Source organism: Strongylocentrotus purpuratus, unplaced genomic scaffold, assembly GCF_000002235.5.
Source record: "Strongylocentrotus purpuratus isolate Spur 01 unplaced genomic scaffold, Spur_5.0 spur5_scaffold_13, whole genome shotgun sequence".
Lineage (NCBI taxonomy): Eukaryota > Metazoa > Echinodermata > Echinoidea > Camarodonta > Strongylocentrotidae > Strongylocentrotus > Strongylocentrotus purpuratus.
In genome coordinates, this window is record NW_022145598.1 from 26121213 (window position 1) to 26147865 (window position 26653).

Consider the following 26653-nt stretch of genomic DNA (forward strand, 5'->3'; position numbering starts at 1 on the left):
GACAATTGCTCCGCCTGAAGCGACAATTGCTCCGCCGACATTTGCTCCGACGACATTTGCTCCGCCCAAAAAGTGTCCCATAAACTACAAATGCTACTAGTACTACGACAAATGCTTCGCCGACAATATTTTCTTAACACCTATTTTTTTCGTTTCTTTTTTTCTTCTTCATTTTCTGAATGCATTTCTTGAAATAATGTAGATGAAATGAAATGAATGAATGTTGATGAAGTGGGAGGAAAAAGGAGTTACCTAAAAGTCATTTCGAATATACTGAAATAACTTTCCATCTATCACTGTACGTCCCATATAATGTATACTAAACACTCATTACATGTCGTGGGAAGTTTTAAAAAAAAAGAAGAGCAGCAAGCCACATTCCCCAATACGCGCATACCTCCTAGTTAATTTCAAGTAGCTCATCAATATGTAATACCTGAAATTACCTCGATCAATGCATCTTACTAGGTAAAGCATTATACAATGTAATAGGTCATCATGGAAGTTTAGAAAATAAGTAAGGGGGATTTACCAAGTGTTGATCTTTTTAAGAGTTTTATAAAGAAACAAAAAGATATTGAATATTTCTCAGCGAAAAAAAGGAACAAGCTTGTTTCGCATTTTAAGAAATGGCGATTTGACTTATGATACTCATGTTGATTTAACTTTTATTCCTGTGCCCCCTCACTCCCCTTTATGCACTGGAGTTCAAACTATGATTTATATGTGTACAGTGTATTTTTTTTTCTATAATGTTTTTTTTTTATAACTTTCTTGTCCTTTCATTATTGTTAGTTGTTCTTATACATATTGGTTTTTTTGTTTGTCTAATTATTACCAATGACTTGTAAATATGTAATTTTTATATGATTGAAAAATCAATAAACACACAAATATAAAAAAAAAGTTTAGAAAATAAGGGCACTTATATACGTAAGGAAGAGAACCCATTCAGACGGGAAAATGAGATGGCAGCCTTTCTGCTTATTCACATTTATACAAATCATTTTGTTGCAGTTTGATGTTAGTTCTTCATGATAAGCCAATTGCTCTTCTTCCGGTGGCTTCGTGAGTCCCTTAAATTATTTAGTGAAAACAAAGTACTCGAATGAAACGGAGTGTTTTGCACACTAACGTATATATATTAAAGCTACATACACTTAACTAAAGGAAAGAAACCTTTAGAAAATGGACTGGATATTATTGAAAATATTATTCTAAACAAGAATGTACTACATGATTGTATTACTTTACTTTTCAATTTCACGAGAGAAATAGAACTCGAGAGGGGGAGCAGAGAAGAAGTGATGGAAATGAAAGAAGACTAATAGCATGAGAGGAAAGAAAAGAGCAAAGAAGACAAGAAAACGGTGTAAACAGGAAAAGGAGGAGCATGGGAGAGAGAGAAAGAGAGAGAGAGATAGCCTTGAGCTTTGGATCAGCTAATGAGTAATACATGAAACAGATTTTGAGCGGAGTAATTCTTTCGCCGGAGAACTTGCGTAAGGAGCTATAATTTTATTTTTTATTTTTTTAAATCAAACATTATGGGGAATAGCAAAAAACGGTTGTCTTTTTTGCTCTTTTCTTTCCTCTCATGTTATTAGTCTTCTTTCATTGAGGTAATGTCAGGTCTTACATATTGATGAGCTGTTTGAAATTAACTAGGAGGTATGCGCGTATTGGGGAATGTGGCTTGCTGCTCTACTTTAAAAAAAACAACTTCCCATGACATGTAATGAGTGTTTAGTGTACATTATGTGGGACGTACAGTGATAGATGGAAAGTTATTTCAGTATATTCGAAATGACTTTTAGGCAACTGCTTTTTCCTCCCACATTATCAACATTCATTCATTTCATTTCATTTACATAATGTCATGAAATGCATTCAAAAAATGAAGAAAAAAAGAAAGAAACAAAAACAACCCGTGAAAAAAAAATATTGTCGGCGAAGCATTTGTCGTAGTACTAGTAGCATTTGTATTTAATGGGACACTTTTTGGGCGGAGCAAATGTCGTCGGAGCAAATGTCACCGGAGCAATTGTCGGCGGAGCAAATGTCGTCGGAGCAATTGTCGGCGGAGCATATGTCACCGGAGCAATTGTCGCTTCAGGCGGAGCAATTGTCGGCGGAGCAATTGACGGCGGAGCAAATGTCGGCGGAGCAAATTTCGGCGGAGCAAATGTCGGCGGAGCAAGTGTCGCTTCAGGCGGAGCAAATGTCGGCGGAGCAAATGTCGGCGGAGCAATTGTCGCGTTTTGCGGAGCAATTGACGGCGGAGCAAATGTCGTCGGAGCAATTGTCGGAGGAGCAATTGTCGGCGGAGCATCTGTCGGCGGAGCAATTGTCGGCGGAGCAACTGTCGGCGGAGCAACTGTCGGCGGAGCACCTGTCGGCGGAGCATTTGACGTCGGAGCAAATGTCGCGGAGCAAATGTCGCGGAGCAATTGTCGCGTTTTGCGGAGTAAATGTCGGCGGAGCAATCGTCGGCGGAGCATGTGTCATGGAACCCCCAAATCTCCCGATTACAGTTTTCCCTTATTCGTCGTTACTGTTACTTAGCGCCATTTCCTTGTCTTTCCCCCTTTCCCATCCGACTTTTCTCCCCCCCCCCCTCCCCCCCCCCCCAGTTATCTTTCTGAAAGCACCCCTCTATATCCGGTGTGTAAAGTCAGTACGGGCCGGATTTTTGTGTATTACGGGCCGGATTTTGTTGCGTGAAAAGTAACCCTTTATCGGAAATTTTGGGAACACAAATTCTTTCCCTCCGACCCCGGAGTGGAAGGGGAGGGAGGGGGGAGGGGGGTCCTCTTTTTCTCCTTTTCCGTCTCTCTATCTGTTTCTTTTCTCTCCTCTTTTCTCTTCTCTTCTCCTTTCTTTTCTCTTCTCCTTTTTTCTTCTCTTCTTTCTTTTTTTTCTTCTCTTCTTTTCTCCCCCTTTTTTTCCTTCCTTTTTTTGCGCCGCCAATAGGGGGGCCGCGGCTGTTTCGGCCCCCTGGATCTGCCACTGCTACGATACGTCGTTGTCCCCCACAAATACAAACAAAAAGTAAGAAAATGCAATAAAATATCAATACTTCATTGCATTTTGCTCCGACCCCTAACAGAAACAAATTATCTATGTGGGCATGCCTTGAACCATAATGCATGGCCCTACAGAGTAATTTTTTCCTGTTGGGGACCGGGGTAAAATGCAATGAATTATTGATATTTTATTGCACTTTTTTTTTTTTTTTTGTATTTGTGGGGGCGGCGACGTACCCTAGCCCCCGCTGCGTACAGTCATGATTAGGTGGCTAAGCAATGGCCTCGTTACTGTGAGGCCCCAGAAGAAAAACGGTGTCGATCAGCTATAGTGGTGCCCTTTTGTGAGGCATTAATCCTCATTATTGTCAGTTATGACTTAGGGCCGGAATGTGTACATTTGTAGGTCCCATAATTGATGAGCATAGAAGCATACACATGTCACGCAAAATGCAAAAAAAAAACATTCACAAACTATTATTCAATAATATCTGAGAATTTATACTATTATTTAGATCTATTAGAAATAAATTATTGTCAAAATCATTCCATAAATCGGGGTAAAAAAATTATTCCACCTTCATGACCAACAGTGTATATATATATATATATATATATATATATAATCCATGTAGTTAGCATTGACACACGGGATGTGGTCTATAAGACTGCTTACTGCGACTCGAGTCACTGTACTTTTGAGATCACCTTCGGCAATAGTTTTAACCGCTGTCGACGTGTAGACAATGCGAAATGTAATTAAAAGCAGAAAGGGTCAAAAATAGGTTTCCAAAATTGTCTAGAGCACATAGTTATCAGGCTTCTACTCATCCCACAATTACAATAATAATTTGGGGTTCTTGTATAGCGCTCATATCTGTCAGACTTGACACTTAAGGCGCTCCAGGTTATTACCCTGGCTTTAGCACGGCTGCCATTACGGCGCTCTATAGCTCTAGCAAATATATCTTTCAGACCGTTTGGTTTATTTCCATTTCCAACAAACTAATCTAAAATACATCGGGTTGCATTGTAAATAGTAAAACAATGAAACTTAACAATATAATTGTAATTGGCCCACAGTGTACAACAGGCAAATTAAACAAGTTGGTCATGGAGGGGACTGTTGAAAAGCTGTGATTGTAGATTGCAGCACCATATAACTTATAGTTGCAAAATAGTATATCAATAATAAGGAAACGCACAAAATAAAAACGGATAGACATAACATAAAAGGAGTGAAGAGAGACAACGAACGAGAGAGTACATGTAGGTACATCCTTCTGGAACTGTGTTCAGTGCTATGGAATCAGGGTAATTGTAGGTTATTGGAACAGTAAGGAAAATGAAACCTCTCACTTATCTAATGCATAAGGAATAGCTCAAATATCGCTAACTCGGATAACGGTGCAATTTTAAAACAATCATGGTTTTGTGAACGCGTGTTAAAAATGTCAAGGCTAAGACACTGGAGGTATATGCGCGTAGCCGCGTAACCAGTAACAAATCTTTGGTTAAAGGGATATTTGAGTTCTTGTTTAAGACCGCAAATACCTTCAAAGTGCAAGGTTTTTTGCTCTTATTTTTATTTATGACATTTCTAGTGCCATTGCTATGAAGGTAATTTTAGACCCCAAGATGTATGAAATTTAGATTGAATCCGATCATACCAATTTAGCTCCAATTTAACAAAAATACGGTGACCGTTAATTAATTAATTAATAAAAACAATACACGGGCCGGCTGGTTGTGCATACTACAACCAACACGAAAAAGTCAACAATATGCAATTATTGGCATTGACTGCAATAAAACGTGTAAGGCTCTGTCTCGTTTTTTAAGCGGCTGGTTCAAAACTATCAAATACTTGACCCAAAACCTTAGAAATGGTTATATTTATGGATCTTTCAGCCGTCTCTGAACCGATTTTGATCCAACAAAGACGACTTGTCATTTAAATTGTATGCTCTTTGAAATTTGATACTCAGTTTTACATTATCTCACAAAAATAGGTAATGGTAGCCCATTTATTGCTTTACAATGCTCCCCTATTCCTTTTCGAATTGCTTTTCTTTTTCTTTTTCTTTTTCCTTTAAAAGTTAGCGCCTATTTGAGAGACGGGAGCAGCAGCAGAGAAGGTCGGGTCGAGGTCAGTTATCAAGGATCACGGGGTACCGTTTGCGATGATCGCTTTGGTATGACCGATGCGAATGTAGTTTGTAGAATGCTAGGTTATACCTTCGCGGAGTCCTATTCGTGTTGTGCGGCATTTGGCGAAGGAACTGGGGACATTCTTCTGAATAATCTGCAATGTACGGGAGAGGAAGTGACGATTGGACATTGTATGCAGAATCCAATTGGAATGCGCACCTGTGGACACAGTGAAGACGTAGGAGTAACGTGCATTAAACGTAAGAATAACAATAATAATAATATTAAACGAATTTAAAGGAATTAATTCCTGCCAGATACCCATTTACTTCACATAGGTCGAGTGTAGCAAATCAATGAAGATTAATGTCTTGCAAAGGACATTAGTTCCATGACAGCAACTCGCCGATACTCCCACTCCCAGTATCAACTGTCAGGAGGACGGTGTAAAACCAAAGCTAACTCTCTTCTCGCCTTATTTCAAATTTAGATAATAGGGCCTATATTCCTACAAGTAAACTGATTCTAGTTGAATTAATGGACTTCACGTGTTAAACCCCACCGAATAAATAGATTAAATTGTTTTTCAGTTTCAGTTTTCAGTTTTATTTTTCATTTCCAACAGAACAGTAAATTTGAGGAATTATTCAATACTCTAAGAAAAAAGGGTGCAAAAATGGGTGCAAAATAAGAGTTTGCACCCTTTACATAATAATGAACCCTATTGAAGGAAAAGGGGGTCAAAAAAGGGTGCAATATAAGATTTTGCACCCTTCCCACAAAAATCAAATGTTGACATTGAAGCAAAATGTAACTGATAAAACACTATCGGTCTATTAGTCAGTTATATATATATACAGAAGAAGAAGGGCTATCGCAATAAGCGTTTGCTTGATAGCATGATAGCCTGGGACGGGGTAATGGCCAAGCGAGGATGGATACCGATAGTGAAGAAGTAGTAGTAGGTATAGCACACCACAAGTAATTACAACAAACACATGTTATTTGATGGTTGCAAATGATCAAGCTTCATGAAAGCTTCAAAAAACAAAAAAAAACAGAATTGAAATCGGTCAATGCGTTGTGATTTTATACCATTTTTTTGATATCGCAAAATTACCGAAAAACCTGCCAGAAATGGTCAAATTGTCAAAAATGGCATAATTCGACAAGTTGACAACTTAATTCATCACTTTCTTGAACACAAATAATAAATTAAATTATCAGACACTAAAATATCATCTTTGTGGTAAAAAATACAAAAAAGTACCCCAAAAAATACAATTCATATTAAGTTGACAACTTAATTCATCACTTTCTTGGACACAAATAATAAATTAAATTATCAGACACTAAAATATCATCTTTGTGGTAAAAAATACAAAAAAGTACCCCAAAAAATACAATTCATATATCTATTACCGTTTTGAAAACAGAAACCAACAAAATAAGTCATTTTTGCCACTTTTGCGAATCTGCAGATATAAAAAGTTGTGAAAATAACTAAGTCCGCCTAATTAATATGCGCATATGTAATCAAATCAAACAAACCGAACATGATACATCAGTGAAACCTATGTATATCAGACAGGTATGGAAATATATTTCATTTGAAATAAAATAAAATCATGAATATTCATTAAATATGAAAATTAGGTCAATTCAGCTAATTATATATTCGCGCACTCATTATGCAAATTAGGAAAGTCAAACTGTTTATTTTGGGGGCATTTTTTAAATCATATATTCATAGATCATATTTACACCAAATATTGACCTTAATTTCCTAATATTTTTGCAATGCCAATACAATATGGCGATGGAAATTACTTGGATCACCGTCACAGCTATTTCCTCATGTGTTTCACAAATTATTCAGAAACAAATGATCATATGATAAGAATTTGTAGACTTTCAGCTACATCACAGTATATTTTTCTTTTTAAAAAAATGTCAGATTTGAGGATTTATGACAATTTTCCGAGAAACCATTCAACTGGCCACAACATTCCACAAAGACTGAATTTCAGAGAGAAACAAAGTTCGACGATCTGAGTACAGTTGTGGCTACCTTGAGTGTAAATAACAAATTGATTTAATGAGTGAAACACATGAGGATATTGCATTTTTGTTGGGGAGTTTTATACATTGAGGTGCATTATTTTCACCACGCAGAATAGCAGCGCGAGTCAATGGGCGATGTCACACATGGCTGAAAATACAATATTCTAATTCAATAATTAACATATTTTCCACATGCCTATAACAATGAAACTACACAGATTTGTAGTTTAAGGTATGCTTGAAATATATGTGAAATAATCATTTTAAAATATTGTTTAGTTTAAAAAAAAAAATACATTTACCAACTGACTGCTGTTGTGTGTGTGTGTGTTTGTTCGCGGGGCAGACTGTTTGCACAGGCAGTGTGATCACCCTAGTAGTAGTCACTCTATACACAGCGAATTTATTTTATTTTAATATATTCAATGACAAGATAAGCACAATATAAACGTTATGATATAACGAAGAAAATAGCATTGAAATATCTTTGACATTTTTGTTAAAGGCTTGTAATGCAGAATTATTTAGTTACAGATATGGAAAACGAATTTACTTGGAAGCAATGCTTGTTAGGTGTAGGTTCGCACAATAATAAATTAAACTTAATACATTAATTTCTGAATCTTGAAATATGACGGAGTCAGATAAACACGATGAATACAAAAATGACACAAAAACAAATGCGTCAAACGCAGGTGTAATAATGGTTAGCGAAGGTGAACATCGTCGATACGCATGATGCATATTTCTACATTAAAAGAGTACCCTAATCTTCGGAGAGAGCAGGTATATACAGATTTGACAAAAGACTTAACTCCGTTTCGTTGACAATCAGCCATGCGTGAAGACTCTCGTCTACGGCTGATTGTCAACGAAACGGAGTTAAGTCTTTTGTTAATTTCGTTTATTGATACGGCAGGCAGCCAGTGAAAACGAATTCGTTTAATAAAATTATGGAAATGCAAGCACTACTTTAAACAAACAGAACTTTGTCATTCCTCGCTCATTTTTCCTGATTGAGGTGTCATATGAAAGGGCAGAAACTCAACTTTCTAGAAATGTGAATTTTTCTTCGAAATTCAGATACCGCCCGCCAAATGTCTTTTTGGTTTCCTTCCTTCAAATTGCTTTTAATCACTCATGCGTGAAATATGCATCATCTGAGTAGCATCACATGAAAGAGGAGACTCTAAGCTTTCCAAATATGTATCATTCATTAATTATAGTTGTGATTAAGTTATGATAGAACATCGATACTTCTCGGTTTCGTTTTTTCTGGGACGCACTAATATCCTTTGGCAAGATATTAACCTGCACTTGCTACTCTCCACCCAGGTGTTAAATGGGTACCCGGTAGGATGCGACCGTCATTGTTGGTCAAACAGTTTTTGAGCGTCATGTAACGCCTGGCTGGAATGCTCCCCAGGGAGTGGAGATTGTGCACACATTGTGTGCGGGTAAGCACTGAATCCAATGACCGGGGTAATAATATATTTGTAAAGCGCTTAGAGACATTTGTATTTAGCGCTATATAAATTAAATTTATTATTATTATTATTATCAGCTAAAGAAATCAGAGGTTTAAAATTTTCGGGGAAACTAAATTCAAACAAGGTTTAAGAGTCAACAACGGTACGACGAATCGTCTTCCTTTCTTTATATCGTGATGAAACGCCAAAAATTCCGCGCTTTGCGCGAAAGGGGAAACTTCATTTAGACGAGTCGAGAACGGTACAACGAATCGTCTTCTTTCTCTAATAATTTGAGGAAACGTCAAAGCTTTCGCGCTTTGTACGGAAGGGGAAAACTTTATTTAGACGAGTCGAGAACGGTACGACGAATCGTCTTCTTTCTCTAATAATTTAAGGAAACGTCAAAGCTTCCGCGCTTCGCGCGAGAGGAGGAAACTGAATTCAGACAAAATTAATAGGGCTTATGTAGAGTCGAAAACGGTACAACGAATCTTGTTCTTTCTCTAATAATTTAAGGAAACGTCAAAGCTTCCACGCTTCGCGCGAGAGTGGGAAACTAAATTCAGACAAAATAATAGGGCATATTAAAAGTAGAAAACGGTACAACGAATCGTGTTCTTTCTCTAATATTTTGAGGAACGTTAAAGCTTTCGCGCTTCGCGCGAGAGGGGGAAACTGAATTCAGATGAATAGGGCTAAATAAGATTCGAAAACGGTACGAGGAATCGTCTTCCTTTCTCTATACTGTGATGAAACGCCAAAAATTCTGCGCTTCGCGCGGAAGGGGAAAACTTCATTTAGACGAGTCGAGAAACGGTACGACGAATCGTCTTTTTTCTCTAATAATTTAAGGAAACTTCAAAGCTTTCGCGCTTCGGCGAGAGTGGGAGACTGAATTCAGACAAATAGTGCTTATTAAAAGTCGAAAACGGTACAACGAATCGTGTTCTTTCTCTAATAATTTGAGGAAACGTCAAAGCTTTCGCGCGGAAGGGGAAAGCTTCAATTAGACGAGTCGAGAACGGTACGACGAATCGTCTTCTTTCTCTAACAATTGAAGGAAACGTCAAAAATTCCGCGCTTTGCGCGAGATGAGGAAATTGAATTCAGACAAAATTAATAGGGCTTATTTAGAGTCCAAAACGGTACAACGAATCGTGTTCTTTCTCTAATAATTTAAGGAAACGTCAAAGCTTCCGCGCTTCGCGCGAGAGTGGGAAACTGAATTCAGACAAATAGGGCTTCTTAAAAGTCGAAAACGGTACAACGAATCGTGTTCTTTCTCTAATAATTCAAGGAAACGTCAAAGCTTCCGCGCTTCGCGCGAGAGAGGGAAACTAAATTCAGACAAAATTAAGAGGGCTTATTTAGAGTCGAAAAACGGTACGATGAATCGTCTTTTTTCTCTAATAATTTAAGGAAACTTCAAAGCTTTCGCGCTTCGGCGAGAGTGGGAAACTGAATTCAGACAAATAGTGCTTATTATAAGTCGAAAACGGTACAACGAATCGTGTTCTTTCTCTAATAATTTAAGGAAATGTCAAAGGTTTCGCGCTTTGCGCGGAATGGGAAAACTTCATTCAGACGAGTCGAGAACTGTACGACGAATCGTCTTCTTTCTCTAATAATTTTAGGAAATGTCAAAGCTTCCGCGCTTTGCGCGAGAGGAGGAAACTGAATTCAGACAAAATTAATAGGGCTTATTTAGAGTCGAAAACGGTACAACGAATCGTGTTCTTTCTCTAATTATTTATGGAAACGTCAAAGCTTCCGCGCTTCGCGCAAGAGGGGGAAACTGAATTCAGACAAAATTAATAGGGCTTACTTAGAGTCGAAAACGGTACAACTTCGCGCGGGAGGGGGGAGCTTTAAGGATTAAGAGTAGAGAACAGCACACCGAATCGTCTGCTTTTTCTCATAATTTAATGAAACGTAAAAGCTTTCGCGCTTCGCGCGGGAGGGGGGGGGGGGGGAACTTCATTCAGCCAAGGATTACCAGTCGAAAACGATACAATTAATCGTCTTCTTTTCCTAATAATTTAAAGAACGTCTAAACTTCCGCGCTTTGCGCGGGAGGCCTATCACTACACCCCCCCCTAATGAGCGCGCTTTTAAGTGATTCTCTTGCCCACTACCGCCCTTCCCTATAATAAGATCCTAGCTCCGCGCCTGCATTAAAATATATAGCTATGATGCTGACTAAATTGAAGAAATAATTCGTATATTATGTCGTCGAGGAAAAAACCCATTTTGCGCATATGCAAGTACTATAGATAGTCCCATAGGAAAAACAATTTAGCCTTCGGCCCCAGGTTTATTGGGTTGAATTTGTAAATATTGGACATTTAATTTTGTCGGTAATTGGTGGCTAGTTTTGTCGGTAATCGTTGGCCTCTACACCCCCCCCCCCCTACTTAAAAAGGTCTAGAAACGCCCCTGGTCACAGTGACATTACCTATTCAACTAATATGAAGTGCCTATTAGAATTTGAACCAAAATATAATTTTCTTGATTGTTTGATTACATTAAAACTTTCACATATATGTTTCTTTAATTGTTCTGCTTTCTTTTGAACTACTAGTCTGCCAAGATTTTTTTTCTCTTTTTAATGTGGGGTATTTTCTAAACCGATTTCTTATCAATCTGGCATACATTCAGACTACAATATACAAAATTATTTCCTTTGTATCAGTTTCCATGCGTCTTGCTGACGGGGCTTCAGCCAATGAAGGGCGAGTCGAGGTGAACTACCAAGGATCATGGGGTACAATCTGTAATGACTCTTGGGATATCAAAGACGCTACCGTCGTTTGTCGAATGCTAGGTTACCCTGGAGTCTCTTCTGCAATGGTGAGTTTCGGAGAAGGCACTGGTAATATCATCCTCGACAACGTCGGATGTGAAGGGTCAGAAACGCACATCGCACAATGCACACATGGCTCCTATGAGATACATAACTGCGAGCATTCTGAAGACGTTGGAGTTATATGCATCGGAGTAGGTAAATTTGCAATCTTCGAAAATGTAATGCTATCACTACAAAAAAAAAATGAAAAAAGTATTTTCTTAAAAGTAAAGACGTGCATTTCAATATTTTCCTGTATTAAAGGCGGCCTATCCTGAAGCAAATACATTTATGAATCATGTTATTGTACTTCAAAGCACGAAGTTTATCATTTTCTTCCAAGAAGGTTTTATTTCACGTATTATTATTGGTTCTAGGACACCTACCCCCTGGACATCCACCCACGGATAACCACCCAAGTCAACTATCCCCTAAGACAAGTACCCTCTAGGGCAACCACCCTCTAGGACAAATACCCCCGGGACAACTACCCCGGACAACTACCCCCGGACAGCTACCCCACCCCCAGTCCACTACCCCTACGACAACCATCCTCTAGGAAAACTACCCCCGGTAGAACTATATATGGGGGTAGTTGTCTGGGGTGTAGTTGTCCGGGGGTAGTTGTCCTGGGGGGGGGGGGGTATTCGTCCTAGATGGTGGTTGCCCTAGGGGGTAGTTGTCCTAGGGGGTAGTTTACTGGGGGTGGTTATCCGGAGTGGATGTCTAGGGGTAGTTGTCCGGGGGTAGTTGTCCTGGGGGGGGGGGTATTCGTCCTAGATGGTGGTTGCCCTAGGGGGTAGTTGTCCTAGGGGGTAGTTTACTGGGGGGGGGGGGGGGGGTTATCCGGAGTGGATGTCTAGGGGTAGGTGTCCGGATACGGTTATTATTACTTGATATCATCATCCAAATATTATGGCTCACTTTTTGTTCTCTCAATGCTTTTATACAGCCCAGATCATATTGCAAACGTTAACAAATTTAGTTTTACAGTTAACAGTTAGTTAAATGTGGAAAACCCAGATAAAACACTTGCCAAAAGAAGGCAACTGCACCAATATACAATAAACTCCCAGTTTGTAGAATCTCCTTGGTTTGATACAGATTTTATGTAGTGCAGCTAGGCTATTATATAAAAAATTCCCCAAACAAAGGAAAAGGTGTTCTGGGCCACATTCAGAGACTACACAGTTCATGCATACAACTCGAATGAAAGAAGAAACTTGTGCTGACCTAATACGTCGCCGACTGACTGCGTGAACGATTAAAGTCCTTGCTATGTTCTAAAGACCCGATTCATGTTAGCAGGGCGTGCGATCTGCCATTGTGAAGAAAAGAAAAAAAATGGCCAAATTATTGTTTCAAGCCATATCTGTCACATGGCTTGGTTTAATTTATTTTTTCGATTTTTTAAAATATAATAATATTGTTTAAATACATTTAAACATTGAAATTCATTTTTGTGATTTCTACTTGCAGCTGAACTCAAGGTTCGCCTTGTAGGCGGTCCGGATGAGAGCCAAGGTCGTGTTGAGTTGTTCTACTTCGGATCATGGGGTACTGTCTGCAGCTACGGATGGACCTCATATGACTCGGAAGTGGTCTGCAGAATGTTAGGATTCATCGGGGCTATAGCATATTCATCCGACTCATTATACGGACGTGGGACAGGGGAAGTGATACTATATCGTCCGAGATGCTCTGGAAAAGAATCGAGTCTTCTTGAGTGTGATCGATTTCTTGATCTGGGCTACCCTTATTTTTGCAGTGGGCATACATTAGATGTCGGAGTATCATGCTTAAAACCGGGTAAGAATTAAACCATATTAAAAAATCAAGAATTTCGCGAGGATGTCTCATGGTATGCCATCTTGTTATTGGTGGCGTATGTGAAAGGGGACAAGGGGTCACATGCCACCCTTACATGTATGTATGGCGAACAAAGGGTAAAAATGCTCGTGCTCGAGTAGGGAAAGCAACATACAATAGAAAGAAACAAAGAAAAAGAGAAGCATGAAAGGACCCATTTCCCTACGTACAACAACGGCCCTCTCCAATTGCGTTTAATTCAACGGTGACCGGTGTTCACACCATCCCAAGACCTCTTAATGGCGGGATTGATGCGTAAATCCAAGCATTAATATTATGCCAAGAAAGCTTTACGATCTTCAATATATGGAGGTCGAGTTTTAAGCATGTGCTTCGGTGCAGCGCAAGTCCCAGTCAATTTAAGCACTCCGTCACTAGGAGCTTTTGTGACTCACAAAGGTTCCAAGTGATGGATCCTAGTCTCAGTCCCGAGTACTCGTTCGACCAAGCACAGTCAGACACAACTTTGGAAAACGGAGTACGGGCAAATATTTGGAAAACAGCTTATAACGATCAGTAAAAATCAAAGCGTGTAGGCATTGTGTTAAAAATACATTGGAAAAATCTTTCAAAGTCAACCTACTGTCAACAAAGATTTTAGGGGGAAATAATACTGTAGGTCAGTTATCTTCAAAATCTATGAAGAATGGGACATGTAAAGAAACGTTGCAAATATATCAAACAAATATATATAAAACGATACTTTTTTTAAATATTTACGAACAGCAGGTTGACTCGAGAAGATTTCCCCCCATTTCTACCACGCACTGAACGATGAGGGCACTATATTCACTGTGCGATATCCGCTGTTTTGTGAGCATTTGCAGGCAGTACTCGGTTTTCAAAACTTAAAAAAAAAAAAATGTTTTAGCCCTCCATAGGCTATTTTATCGAGTCAAACAAAACATTTTACAATGCAATGAAATGAAGTCTTTCTTTAACTTAAACAAAATAGAATACATTAACATTCTCTCCTTGTTGTTCACACAGTGACTGTTACTTAAGGCCCTTTTACACTTTCACGGATCGCATCACGGATCATCCCGGATCTTAATCCGGGGTGTTCCGGCGTGCGACACCACGATTTCTTCTCGATTCCGGTGTGGATACGTTCCGAACTGGGTGTATACACGGGCAAGTACGGTGTCTCCACGGACAGACAAGGTAGCAACGCGGACCACGCCGAAAACGCATACGGAGCTAATACGGATTTCAAGGAAGAGCACGGAGGCTACTGGGTACTTTTACGGTCCTTACACGGAGGTGTACGTTGTCTATTGGGATATCTCCGGAATGTTGACGGGTGACTTGAGCTTGTAGGCGCTCATTTGATATACGGAATTTTAAACCCGGATGAAACTGGTGTTAATACGGACCTCCCGGTGTCTACACGGACTGTCCCGGATGTATTCGGCGGCTACACGGAGGTACACGGTGCCCACAGGGAAGAGAACGGATTGTTTCATCCGTGAACTCCGGGATAAAAAATAAAGCGAGCTTAATTATTTCCCCGGATATGCCGGTACGCCAAGGATCACGCCGGATGCCTCCCCGGTGTATACACGGTAATGCCGGAGATAACACGGATGATCCCGGAGCGACGATCCGGGATGATCCGTGATGCGATCCGTGAAAGTGTAAAAGGGCCTTTAGTAAAAAAAATAAAATGTTTTACATACCAGCTATAGAATAAATATATCTCTCGTCTTCATGATATTGAATAATATTCAAAGAACAACATTTGGAATTTTGTTTATTAAGCTTTTGTTCGAATAGTTGATTCCTTCCCAATTTGTGTTTGACTGAAGCACGGAGCCTCCAAATAGAGCGGTGACGTCATCAAACAATTAATTTTTTGAATTTCTCAATTTTTTTTCTTCATTTTTTGAAAGAGCATAAAAAACAATGCCCATCCGTCGTAAAGCAATTGAATATGTTAAGTATTGGCTGACATATGACACCATAATAAATAGATTTACTATAGTGTTATATTGCTCTGGCACGTAATGTTATGAGCCAGAGCAATATTACATTGAGTTCCCATGGGTTATGATGTCACAGCTTCGGTACTTAATCCAACCAACACTGGCAATCCCCATGCCCAAAATCCCTCATTTGCCTCTCATCTACCATCGACCCTCCTGGGACGCAATTTGGCTCGCATTTGAATACTTTATTTGACATGCAAACAATGAGAAACAAAAGCAATAAGACCTTTTACCTTTAAATTGTGAATATTACATTTACTGATCCCTTACCATACCCATTATAGAACCCTAAGCTTCTGTAATATAATATTTGTTTAAACAATCATTATCAAGGAAATAAGAAAATAAGTAGAGAAAAATACGTTGAAACTGTTCTTTTAGTAAGAATATCTGGCAAGTAAGGAGTTAAGAATCTACCCCTAAAAATGTCTCTTTGGGTTTCTTCTTTAAAGAAATATTGACCATATTAATAGCAGTAATAGCGTCGCCAGTCTACCTTCCGTCGGCAACGTGATACTAGGGACTTTTAGATTTACACGACGAGAACATGGACCTCTACGTGTGACATCCTTTTAAGGCAATCTGCCGGTCACTGCCAGTGCCTTTAAGACGTCACATTGCCTAAAGAGGATGTCACACGTAGAGGTCCACGATCTTGTCGTGCAAATCTAAACGTCCCTACTGTTGTCATTTGATTTCAGATGATCTCCGGGTGCGTTTGGTCGGCGGAAGATCTGACAAAGAAGGCCGTGTTGAGATTCTATACCTTGGTACTTGGGGGACAGTGTGTGATGACAACTGGGACCTAAATGACGCCAACGTGGTTTGCAAAATGCTCGGCTACGAACGGGCGGAGAACTTCTCCTGTTGCGCTGCCTTTGGACTAGGATCTGGACCTATTGTTCTGGATGAAGTGGAATGCGAGGGTACAGAACCAAACATAGGCCATTGTCGAAGGAGTGGATACGAAACCCATGACTGTGATCACTCGGAGGATGTTGGTGTCTCATGCATCGAAAATGGTAATTGCTGTTTAAACACGTAACAAAACAACAAACAACAGTATCAATATATTAATAACAAAAAATTCTTGTTTTATTTTGAAGTTTAATTTTCAAGGGAGTTAAATCGGTTTAGTTTATAGAATATAGAGATACAATAGATTTACATTTTCTGCATTGCATTTAGAATTGTAGGCTCATAAAAGTTTATGGAAACACCGTGTACATAGTCCTTAAAAGAACACTTTTGGGTCTTTCGGCAAGAGTTCTGAAAGAAAATATTTTAGGAAAGAAGAATCTCAATATTCCCAAAGAGCATTTTGTTAAAAACGTTATGACCCTTCTTTCAGTCCACAACAGTCCTTGTAAGGACTACCTACAATACACTTCTGTAAACTTTACATTGTTCTACCTGTTTCGCAATGCAAACCTCCAAAACTCTTGCATTGCAAGTAAGGTAAATTCAAAGTTAATTAGTATGAAGGTATTGATTCTCTTTAATTCAGGGCCCTAGCGTACTCTAGCGCCACTGTACTTACTTACTTCATTCCGTCTTTTGGTTTTGATTCCTCATTCCCACACCATTGACTCTACATGTACATTTAACTGGGGAAATAATTTTGCAAACGTTTTCACGCGTTTTAAATGCAATGTTAGATGTAAAACTCGCGAAAATGGCCGTAAAAAAAGCCAACACAATATACAGATTTTACCTTCAATTTAATTCAAGTTCGGTTCACCTGTGCTTCGCGTACTGAAGCCTCATTGGATAGGTTGTTGTATTGGAAACTATTGCACGCTTTTTTTAATGAAAGCAAAATAGGATAGTCACGTGACTCACGTCCCATTTGCTCTACGGTTGGGACACGGCGGCCGTAGGCTCCCGAAATCGAAAGAAACCTGAGGCGGTCGCCTCAGTGTCACCCTAGGGAGTATCCCTACTTTTCACAGGCCGTAGGGGTCGCCGTGGGATTATAGCGCGGAGTTATAATTTTGTTCATTTCCAGGTTCGCAATAAGACCATTCGTCACACCGTAGCCATGCCGTAGAGCGGTTTCCACGGCAACGGTGGCATTGCGGCTACCTTGCGTCTGCCTTGGTAATTATCAAAAACCTACGGCCGCCGCAGGGACGCCCTAAGACGACCATGCGTCATCACTTCAAAGACCGTACGGCAGCCTGTTCTTCATATTATATTCCCTGCAATAATGTAATTGATTCAAGCCGCTGAAGATGGCGTTATCAACGTACTCATATATACGGTCACCAGCCCGCGTATTATTCTTTCGTACCACAGCGAACCCAGATTCCGGTATGAACTCTTTTTCAGACATAACAAGCTACGAAAGCTTGCAAAGATGTCACTCAAAATTAGACTTTGATTATTTATTGCTTTGCCTCACTATTTATAAAGGCAAAAAAAAAAAATAATAATATTGAGATTCGTACCTTCGAGACAACTCCAAGGTTCTATTAATAATACGCTGTCCTTACCGTTTGAGCTAACGATGGGATGATGAAAAGTTGATTTGTATAATTACTATCACCCTATTAACAACCCTTCCGGATTCCATGTGCGCATGCGCTAGTTTCCTTCGCAAGTGCGCATGCGCATGTTTTTTTCGCGAGCTAAATCTGGGCTCGCTATAGCGCTAGGGTAAGAAAAAATAAGACGCCACCAGCCCAGCCAAAGCACTAAGCATTTTTTCGCCTCCTTATGTTATGATCACGCCATCTTCGGCTAGCAGCAAGTAGCAAGTTGGTATGGTGGAGATCAAAATTAAATAGGCAATATTGTAGACTACCCTAACACTTGTGACTGCGTTTGTGAATAATGTGACCGTGGGAATGCTGCGGCAGCCCTATAATTGCTATTGGCCGTATATATTTTAGACCCCACGGCCGCGGCGGCAAACGAAGCACACGTAACCGCGTTTCACCAATCATTTGATGATATGGGAGTGAGTTGTATAGTTATTAATTAATGATATACATGTAACTATAGGCCTAATTTATATTCATTTATTGAATTTACAGAAGTGGAACAGGAATCCTCTACAACCATGACACCGAATGGCAGTGAAATAGGTCTATCCCAGCCTGCCACATTTGGTAAGTTAAGTTGCAAGTTACTATTAACCTTCAAAATGTTTACCTTAATTTATTAAATTTGATTTTATATTTGCGGCTGCTTATTTTATTTAAAAATTCCAATATTATTTCTTACCCAGGTTTAATTGGATTCCTCTCCGTTGCAGTTATTGGCATCCTTTTGGGTTGTATCGTCATGACAGTAATGGTGCGGAAGTACAGGTATGCCTCACAGCAAAGCACTTTACATTGAGATTTCATTTAGCTTTTTATTTTTAGACTGAAATAGAAGGTTGAGTTCTGGAAATTGGAAACAACAATTTGTGAGATTTGGCCGTTCTTTTGATGTCAGTTTGGAAGAATATCACAGGATGTATGTCACCTGAAAGGGATTGCCCTTCAATAACTCTTATTTTCGAAACAGTACGAGAAATTGCATAAAAGTCTTTGCCCGTATTCAATATACTTCAAAGATTTATTAGTAAAAAACTCCATGATCTAGATCCAACATCAACTCTAGACTACCAATACTTTTCTATCAAACGACTTCGGAAAGCCCCACATGGCTATATTATGCTGCGGTTAAAGTCCATGAAGGTAGATCTTGAAACGGCCGGCCAGTTCTTGTTATTTACGCTACCGTTTACATCATCACCTGCTAGCCTAAACTGAATCAAATTGCTAAATGTAACCTTTTTCAGACTCATAATAATGCACAAGATTTGTCTCATCGAATATTATGCCGATAACACATCATTCCCTGTTTACACATTTGCATTCCAAGGACCATGAGATAATTTCTTTGCGACATTATGTTCAAAATTTAGAAGTATAGTCCTGAAGGCTATATTCAGGCTATGCCTAGATTAGCTATCATAGCGCTATTTGCATTACATGCATGCAAACTGATAACCTGAGCTGCATTTTGTACGTTTTATTTTTATTCCATTTGATCGAAACCCGAAGCGACACTGCGTGGCACTCCCGAAATAGTCCCTATCCAAACAGCCTCAGAAGTATCCTTACATGTAGGGTAGAATTCTTACGTATCTGAGGTATCTCATTTGTACAAGAAAACGACAAGCTAGTTAAGCACTTTCTCTTAATTAGATAAAATCTGAAAATATCAACTACCTCCTAGGGGAAATTACTTAGCCCCCAATGCTTTTATAGAATACGCATTTTTGCTAAGACTTTTCTCTAAGCAAAGACATAAGAGAAGTAAAGAATTGTCATGAATAAAAAGTTTTGGGGTCGGTCGAAAAGGGCAATACAACGTTTTTTTTAAGGCCTTATTTAAATTGCTGCCAGACAGTTTCTTCCACAATTTCAATGTCATTAACTTTATATTTTATCATATTAATATATAGGTAACTAGAGAAAATGCTAACTCTCTTTTACTTTCATCTTCTTGTCTCTGTTAATTGCCTTGAGGAAATAATTTATATTTTTACTGTCATGTTTAATTGGGTTCTCTACAACTACAGGAGATCAGCGAATCAGGCTAGTAGTCAGCAGCAAGGGACAGCGAAACAAAACTGTTACAACGGACCACAACATGGTGAGGAAGGTTGCTTGGAACTTAACGTTGTCCCTCCCAAGCTACCAGAGAGATCTTCACGAGATCAGGGTGAAACATACGAAACGCCACGACATGCTGACAATGGAGATGTTTATGAAGATATTAAGACCTAAGAAGAAGAAGAATACAAAATCTAGTAGTACTTCTCTAGCTCTCCCCTTTCCATTTCTCTACTCTTATCACTCTTCCTACCTCTCTAACCGTCTGCCTTTTATGTTTTACCTCCTTTTTCTCTCTCTTTTAGTTATCTTTCTCTGTTCTGAAAATATATATACATTTTGAAGAACAACGTAATTCTTTGACCATGTTAATCGTTCTTTATATTTTCCATTTGCTTTGTAATTCACTTTTATGTTTAATTATTTGAACCTGCAAGATTTAACTTTAGTTCAATGCATCATATCTCTGATTTGAAGCATTTCTTAATGTTCAATTTGAATATATTAAATCAATATTTACTATGTTTTTATTTACTTTGTATGAAATTCTGCATTTCTGCAATTTTCTTAAAGAATAATTTAATATGGAGCATACGTGTGATTATTACGCAAGATTATTTTAATTGAATCTAAATGATGGTGTGCTTTGTTTTTACTACCACGTTTGCTTATGCGTTCTCTAATATATAACAAAATTTATATCTAGATTTATGTATTAAAGGTTTTGCATAAAAGCTCAGTATAAACGCGTTTAATAGGACATATATTCAGGATTTTCTCTAGAAACGTCCTTTCGTTTAAGATTGTGAGAGATTATTTTAAAAAGGTAGTACTTCATACTTCGTTTCCCAGTTACTGTAGATACGTCTTGTCGTTAAAGATTGTGAACGATAAACAAAAATAAATATAGGTAGTATACTCTATGATGAAACTTGTAAATACAGCAGCTCTACATGTACAAATGCTTTTTGAAATGGTGAGAAAAGATGGAACTTTGGTTAGATGTACACAATCAATCACATAGCATAACCGTCATAGGTAAGGTATACTTTGTATTACTTCTATTTACCTCATACTGTAACCATTAGAAACATATTGATTTTTTGTTTAAAAGTAATCATAAAGATTTTTGATATGTATAATCATGATTCAATGTAATGTGATAATATTTCACTGGTATACATTACATTTAAAAGCTAATGCACTGAGTTTGACCGGTGCACACATATCTATCTATCTATATATAGTTATATATTTATATATACAAAGTAGAAGGAAATGAGAGCATAACGGTTGCGTAGCTTAAATCAAAGTTCATCTTGCTGTTTACAGGTACTACGTCTCATTTGCAGGCCAACAATTAAAAGGTTAAATTCCAACGGCATTTGAAAGATAATACATATCTAGAACTTCCCTAAAAAAAAAAGGGGGGGGGGGAGGGGGCTTGAAATGTTTTTAAGTGGGAAAATAACGACTATGAGCTATAGAGCCGGTAAGTAATAGCCTGATTTTCAGACCATTGTACCGAATGGTCGTACGTTTTATGCTGCGCAAATATCCAACCAGTTTAATTTTGGCCATTACAAGAGGTGGGTTATTGATGTAGACAAATGCTCCTTACAGCTCATTTTATGTATGTTATTACCAAAGAAGAAAAAAGCCAGTTAGTCACTAAATAGTGTCTGACAGTAATGTCTGGCAAGTAAACGGGTTTCCTTGCATACTTTGAATATTAGGACACTGCTAACGTTTAAATTTCACAGATAGGGCATACATGACATATTTATAATTCCTGCAAAAGTCTACAGAATTTGATGTTGGCTGCAAACGGGACATAGTATCTTTAAACTCCTGTCATACAGTTGATAACTTATTGAAACCCGTTGCAAATTTGAAGGGTCCCCTCCCCCTGTTTTTTTAACTGAAGAATGAAAGGTGGACTGGTTGAATGACAGTCTTTGTCGAATGCTTTCAGATTGTAAGCTTTAATATGTCACATTCTCAAGAAACGTTAACCGGACGAATCAATCTTTCACATACTTAACAAAATACAATTTTTTGTAAGGGTACGAATGCTTAAGTTGTTGACTGTATGGTATATTCATATAGTATATAGTACTCTGACATATGTATTTCTTGCAAAGCCTTATTTTAATATGCACCATCTACGCAGAGACTAATTTCATGTAAGCATAATTATATATATGATTAGTACTCAAGATTATTTTAAATAATCGAAAAGGATTAACGGTTTTGTTTGTGCGTTCTATATTCTTAGAAATAAGCATTCTAGATTTAGGCATTTAAGGTGCATAAGAGCTCAGTATAAACATTTTGAATGGAGGGTACGAATGATTTAGTTGTTGACTGTATAGGTATATTCATATATTATATACTCTGACATATGTATTTCTTGAAAAGTCTGATTTTAATATGCACAATCTACTCAGAGACTTATTGAATTTAAGCATCATTATATATATGATTAGTACTCAAGATTATTTTAAATAACCGAAAAGGATTAACGGTTTTGTTTGTGCGTTCTATATTCTTAAAACTAAGCATTCTAGATTTAGGCATTTAGGGTGCATAAGAGCTCAGTATAATCATTTTGAATGGAGGTACGAATGCTTTAGTTGTTGACTGTATACGTATATTCATATACTCTGATGTATTTCTTGAAAAGTCTGATTTTAATATGCACAATCTACTCAGAGACTAATTGAATGTAAGCATAAATATATATATTATTAGTACTCAAGATTATGTTAATTAACCAAAAAAGGATTAACGCTTATGCCTGTGCGTGGTATATTCTTAAATAAAAGCTTTCTAGATTTAGGCATTTACGGTGCATAAGAGCTCAGTATATACGTTTTAAATGGAGGATCATCAATAGTGATCTGTCAGTTTATGACAGGTTCAGTGACCCATTCAAAATTCTATATCAAGTGTCTCTCCAAGTTTCTCTCCAAGTTCCTCGGAGGATTTATACCAAGATTTCCATACGTCTGAGGGTGTAAGCACCATGCAATAACTTCTCATACGAGATTCAAGAGCTATTTTCAATATACCAATGAGTTCCGACTGGTCCTCATTTTCAGTAATAAGAAGATGGAAATATTGAAACATGACCTGGATCTGCACATTACAAATTTCCTCTTTTTCAGATAAAGTTCATTACATTTGTTAGGTACTCTGGACTTCAAAATGTTGTAACAAGAATAATAAATAGAAAGAAATAAAGAAAGCATTCTTCCACGGCTACATGTTTTTCTCTTTTCTATAAACTACTCTTCATATATATTCATGGCAAGATAAAGAGCCGTGCATGCTTTAAAAAAAAAAGTTTTCAACTGCTGGTGCAAGTTATGATAACCGTGTAGGATACTGGTAAGTCAGAATGAAATCATTTCTGTTTTTGTATGAACTGCTTGGTTTTATGAGCTGTGATAAAAAAATAAAAAATAAAACAAGATTGCAGAGTATCAGCATATAATCATTCCAAGGTTATTACATTGATGCGTGATATTCCCTTTGACCTATAATACAAATAATTTTAAAAAATCCACTTCTCTGCGCATATCAATTTATATTTACATCTAAAAGGTGCTCTCTATTAAAGTTCTAAATTATTTATTGATTCCTTTTGCGTCAAGAGAATTGACCAACCTTGAATATATTAGAAAAAGACTATTCGATATTAGAATATTTTTGCCTGGAGGATATTTCTTTAAAAAATAAATTTGTATTCGTTCTTTGGCGTGACGCACCCTCTAATAACGGAGCTATGTTCCATTTCCATGCCCCCCAAAATGAATAGGTTAAATTCCAACAGCATTTGAAAGACATTAACCATTGAGATCTTCCTTCAAAACGAAAGGGCTTGAAAATGGACTTAAGTGTCAAATCGACTTAAGTGATTGCAATCACCTAAGTAATAGTCTGATTTTTAGACCTTTTTTACCGAATGATCGTACGTTTTGTGCTGTAAAAAAGATTCAATCAATTTACTTTTGGCCATTACACGTAGTGGGTTATCGATGTAGACATATGCTTATGTAACTGTACAGCTCATTTTATGTATGTTATTACCAAAAATACAAAGATGTCAGTCTGTCACTCAATAGTGTCTGATAGTAAAGTCTAGAAGGTTAACGTGTTTCCTTGCATAATTTTAATACTAGGACACTGATTTAATATGTATAAATTTCACATATAGGACATACATGACATATTCATAATTCCTACAAAGTTCTACAGAATTTGATGTTGGCTGCAAAAGGGACACAGTACCTTTAAGGAAATGAATTGAAAGCAAGCTGGGCTAAATTATGGAGTTAACCGTTACAGAATGTAAAAAACCTCAAATGTTGAAAATGAGATATTTACCGCATGCCATGTTCAGCAAAAATATCTTGAATTGAAATTATATTGCGTGTAAAGAACTCCTCATCAAAAATCTTTCTTTTTTCAATAAGAAATTGTTATTGTTAAAATAGTATAAACCCAATACACACACACAACACGCGCGCACACACACTGCAAAAGGGGTTACCTGACCTGGCCCCGTCTTACAAAGAGTTACGATTGATCAAAATCAATCGCAGTTCCTCCAATCAATCGCAAGTTTGCAGTCTCCTACCTCTTACGTTTATATCGATTGATATCAACTCTTTGTAAGACGGGACTCTGGTATGAGGGGCTATCTCGAAAACATCAATAGAGGGCAGCTGTCGTAACCTGTGGATAATTGGAATATGGCGCTGAATATGGAAAGTTGTTACTTTTAAAGCTGAATCTTTGGTCCATTTTTCGCCTCACGCACACCGCCAAAAGCTTCCAAATTCGAGCTGACTGCCTGCTCAACAAAGAATACGTCCGACGTGTATCAAAATCATAGGTGCAGTGTACAATATAATTCGTAAAGGGTGCGTGTCAGGGATTGACATGAAATAACACCCTGCAGTTTAAATAATTATTTTAAGCTCTTGAACAAAGACTAAACGCTTTGTGGCGTTGTGGCGTGCGCCTGTAATCCAGCTAACAGTGGAAGTTATAAACTGATTCAGCCGAGGACGCAGGTTCGAAACTGAGTCACGTCTTTCGGATGGTGACGTTAAAGGTCGGTCTCCAGACGTAAATAATCATATCTGATTGATACACGTCTGTAAAAACCAAATACACACACACACACACACACACACACACACACAAATATGATCTACTTGAGGTACATCAACCACAAGATTGACCCCAGTTTTCTTCATTTTGGCCTTAGAAATTGAAGGTGTGTTGTAATTTGCGCTAGTATTATTGTAGTATAATCAAGGAAGGTTCTGTATACTCTGTTATGTTTTTATTGCATTCATTACATCCAAATTTATGTGTAATTTGATTCTCGAATAAGAATGATGTGTTCAGATTGCCCGTTTCTTGGCATTGGTACTCGGTCATAAGCCGTGGAAGTTGAGTGTGGAAAGCATGTTTATGTTAACACTTATCAACAAAGTGTAAGTAGATGATGAAACTTGCTGTAATTATTTCCCAGGTGTTTTAGGAACCTGCCTTAACGATGCTTAAGTGTTAATTAATTTGCAGATTATCTTACATATTGGGACTATTTTACCTTCATCTAGGTTAAGATTTGATTACAATTGATTGTGTTGCAAAACCTACACAAAACCTAGTCTGCATGCCAGTTTCGCCATAATACTCGTAGAAGTGCGCTGGTGGGAAAGTCTACACACACTAGTTTAGTATTTAGTTATCTGTAGATGCCTCATTGTATGTAGAGGACAAAGGCAGCCAGTCTAGCGTTTACTTAAATTAACAAAGCATTTACCCTAAAGTTGTCATTGTCATTGACATTGGTTGCTCGCTGATGATATTGCCATGCATGATGTATGGCCAGGCTTACGTGTAAAAACATGTGCGCACACGGGATGTTCCACGGAGTGATATAATCCAAGAATGTGGGTGATTCGCCACAGGGGAAGTCTTGTATCAGTCGCTTGCATTAATTCAGAAATAAGACTAAAGACACCTTTAAATGTATGTTCAGGATTATTGCATTATTGAATTTGTTCCAAAGAAAGATAACATATTTAATGTGTACAAGGAAAAATAAAGAAACATTTTTAATTAAAAAACAGTTGTGTCATAGGAATTTCTGTATTGCATGGAGACTTAAATTTTACTTTTTGTTTGACGTCTAACTTGTCGACAATCTGAATGTTTATGACGTATTACCTGTCAAAAATCCGGTTATTCGTGACTTTCATTTATAACCTGTCGACAATGTTATTCTCCATCTGAATGCATCAAGATATCCCTTTATAAAGATGTTTCGTCACCTTAAAAATATGTTTGTTACATCGACAAAGAAATATAAAACATGATATTTTTTATACTCTTATCACGAAGTGAATGTTGTTTTGTGATGCTCATGCCTGTCTAATTCTTTTCCTCACTCTTTCCTTTCTTTCTGTATGACCTCTGGGAAGAGCAGCGCCATTCAATTAATGGTTCTGTATAGAGTGGTCCATCCGTAGTAACTAATTATTTCCTATTTTCATTAAACATACTGTATGTAATATGTATAATTGTTTTATACGGAAAGTAA

General features: G+C 37.9%; 3 protein-coding genes across 3 annotated transcripts in view; all 3 read left to right on the forward strand.

Annotated features, from left to right (window-relative positions):
- The first annotated feature begins 11410 nt into the window (after positions 1–11410).
- Positions 11411–15326, forward strand: LOC115923242 (neurotrypsin-like). The gene is made up of 3 exons (XM_030983652.1): positions 11411–11714; positions 13038–13170; positions 15320–15326. Exons 1-3 carry the CDS (start codon positions 11411–11413, stop codon positions 15324–15326), a joined length of 444 nt encoding a protein of 147 aa, XP_030839512.1.
- A 795-nt stretch (positions 15327–16121) lies between these two features.
- LOC753431 (scavenger receptor cysteine-rich type 1 protein M160-like) lies at positions 16122–20458 on the forward strand. Its single transcript, XM_030983786.1, has 4 exons — positions 16122–16437; positions 18454–18528; positions 18648–18729; positions 19995–20458. Exons 1-4 carry the CDS (start codon positions 16248–16250, stop codon positions 20200–20202), a joined length of 555 nt encoding a protein of 184 aa, XP_030839646.1. The 5' UTR covers positions 16122–16247; the 3' UTR covers positions 20203–20458.
- A 1046-nt stretch (positions 20459–21504) lies between these two features.
- LOC105439513 (deleted in malignant brain tumors 1 protein-like) overlaps positions 21505–26653 on the forward strand; it is a 37353-nt gene continuing 32204 nt past the window's right edge. Inside the window, exon 1 of the mRNA XM_030983653.1 lies at positions 21505–21520. Within this exon, the coding sequence (XP_030839513.1) occupies positions 21505–21520 (16 nt within the window). The remainder of the gene's footprint in view (positions 21521–26653) is intronic.

Coding starts and splice junctions, on each gene's coding strand:
- LOC115923242 (XM_030983652.1), top strand. CDS start 11,411: ATGCGTCTTGCTGACGGGGCTTCAGCCAATGAAGGGCGAGTCGAGGTG. Junction 11,715..13,037: donor AGTTATATGCATCGGAGTAG/GTAAATTTGCAA, acceptor TTCTACTTGCAG/CTGAACTCAAGGTTCGCCTT.
- LOC753431 (XM_030983786.1), top strand. CDS start 16,248: ATGCTCGGCTACGAACGGGCGGAGAACTTCTCCTGTTGCGCTGCCTTT. Junction 16,438..18,453: donor TGTCTCATGCATCGAAAATG/GTAATTGCTGTT, acceptor TTGAATTTACAG/AAGTGGAACAGGAATCCTCT. Junction 18,730..19,994: donor GTAATGGTGCGGAAGTACAG/GTATGCCTCACA, acceptor CTACAACTACAG/GAGATCAGCGAATCAGGCTA.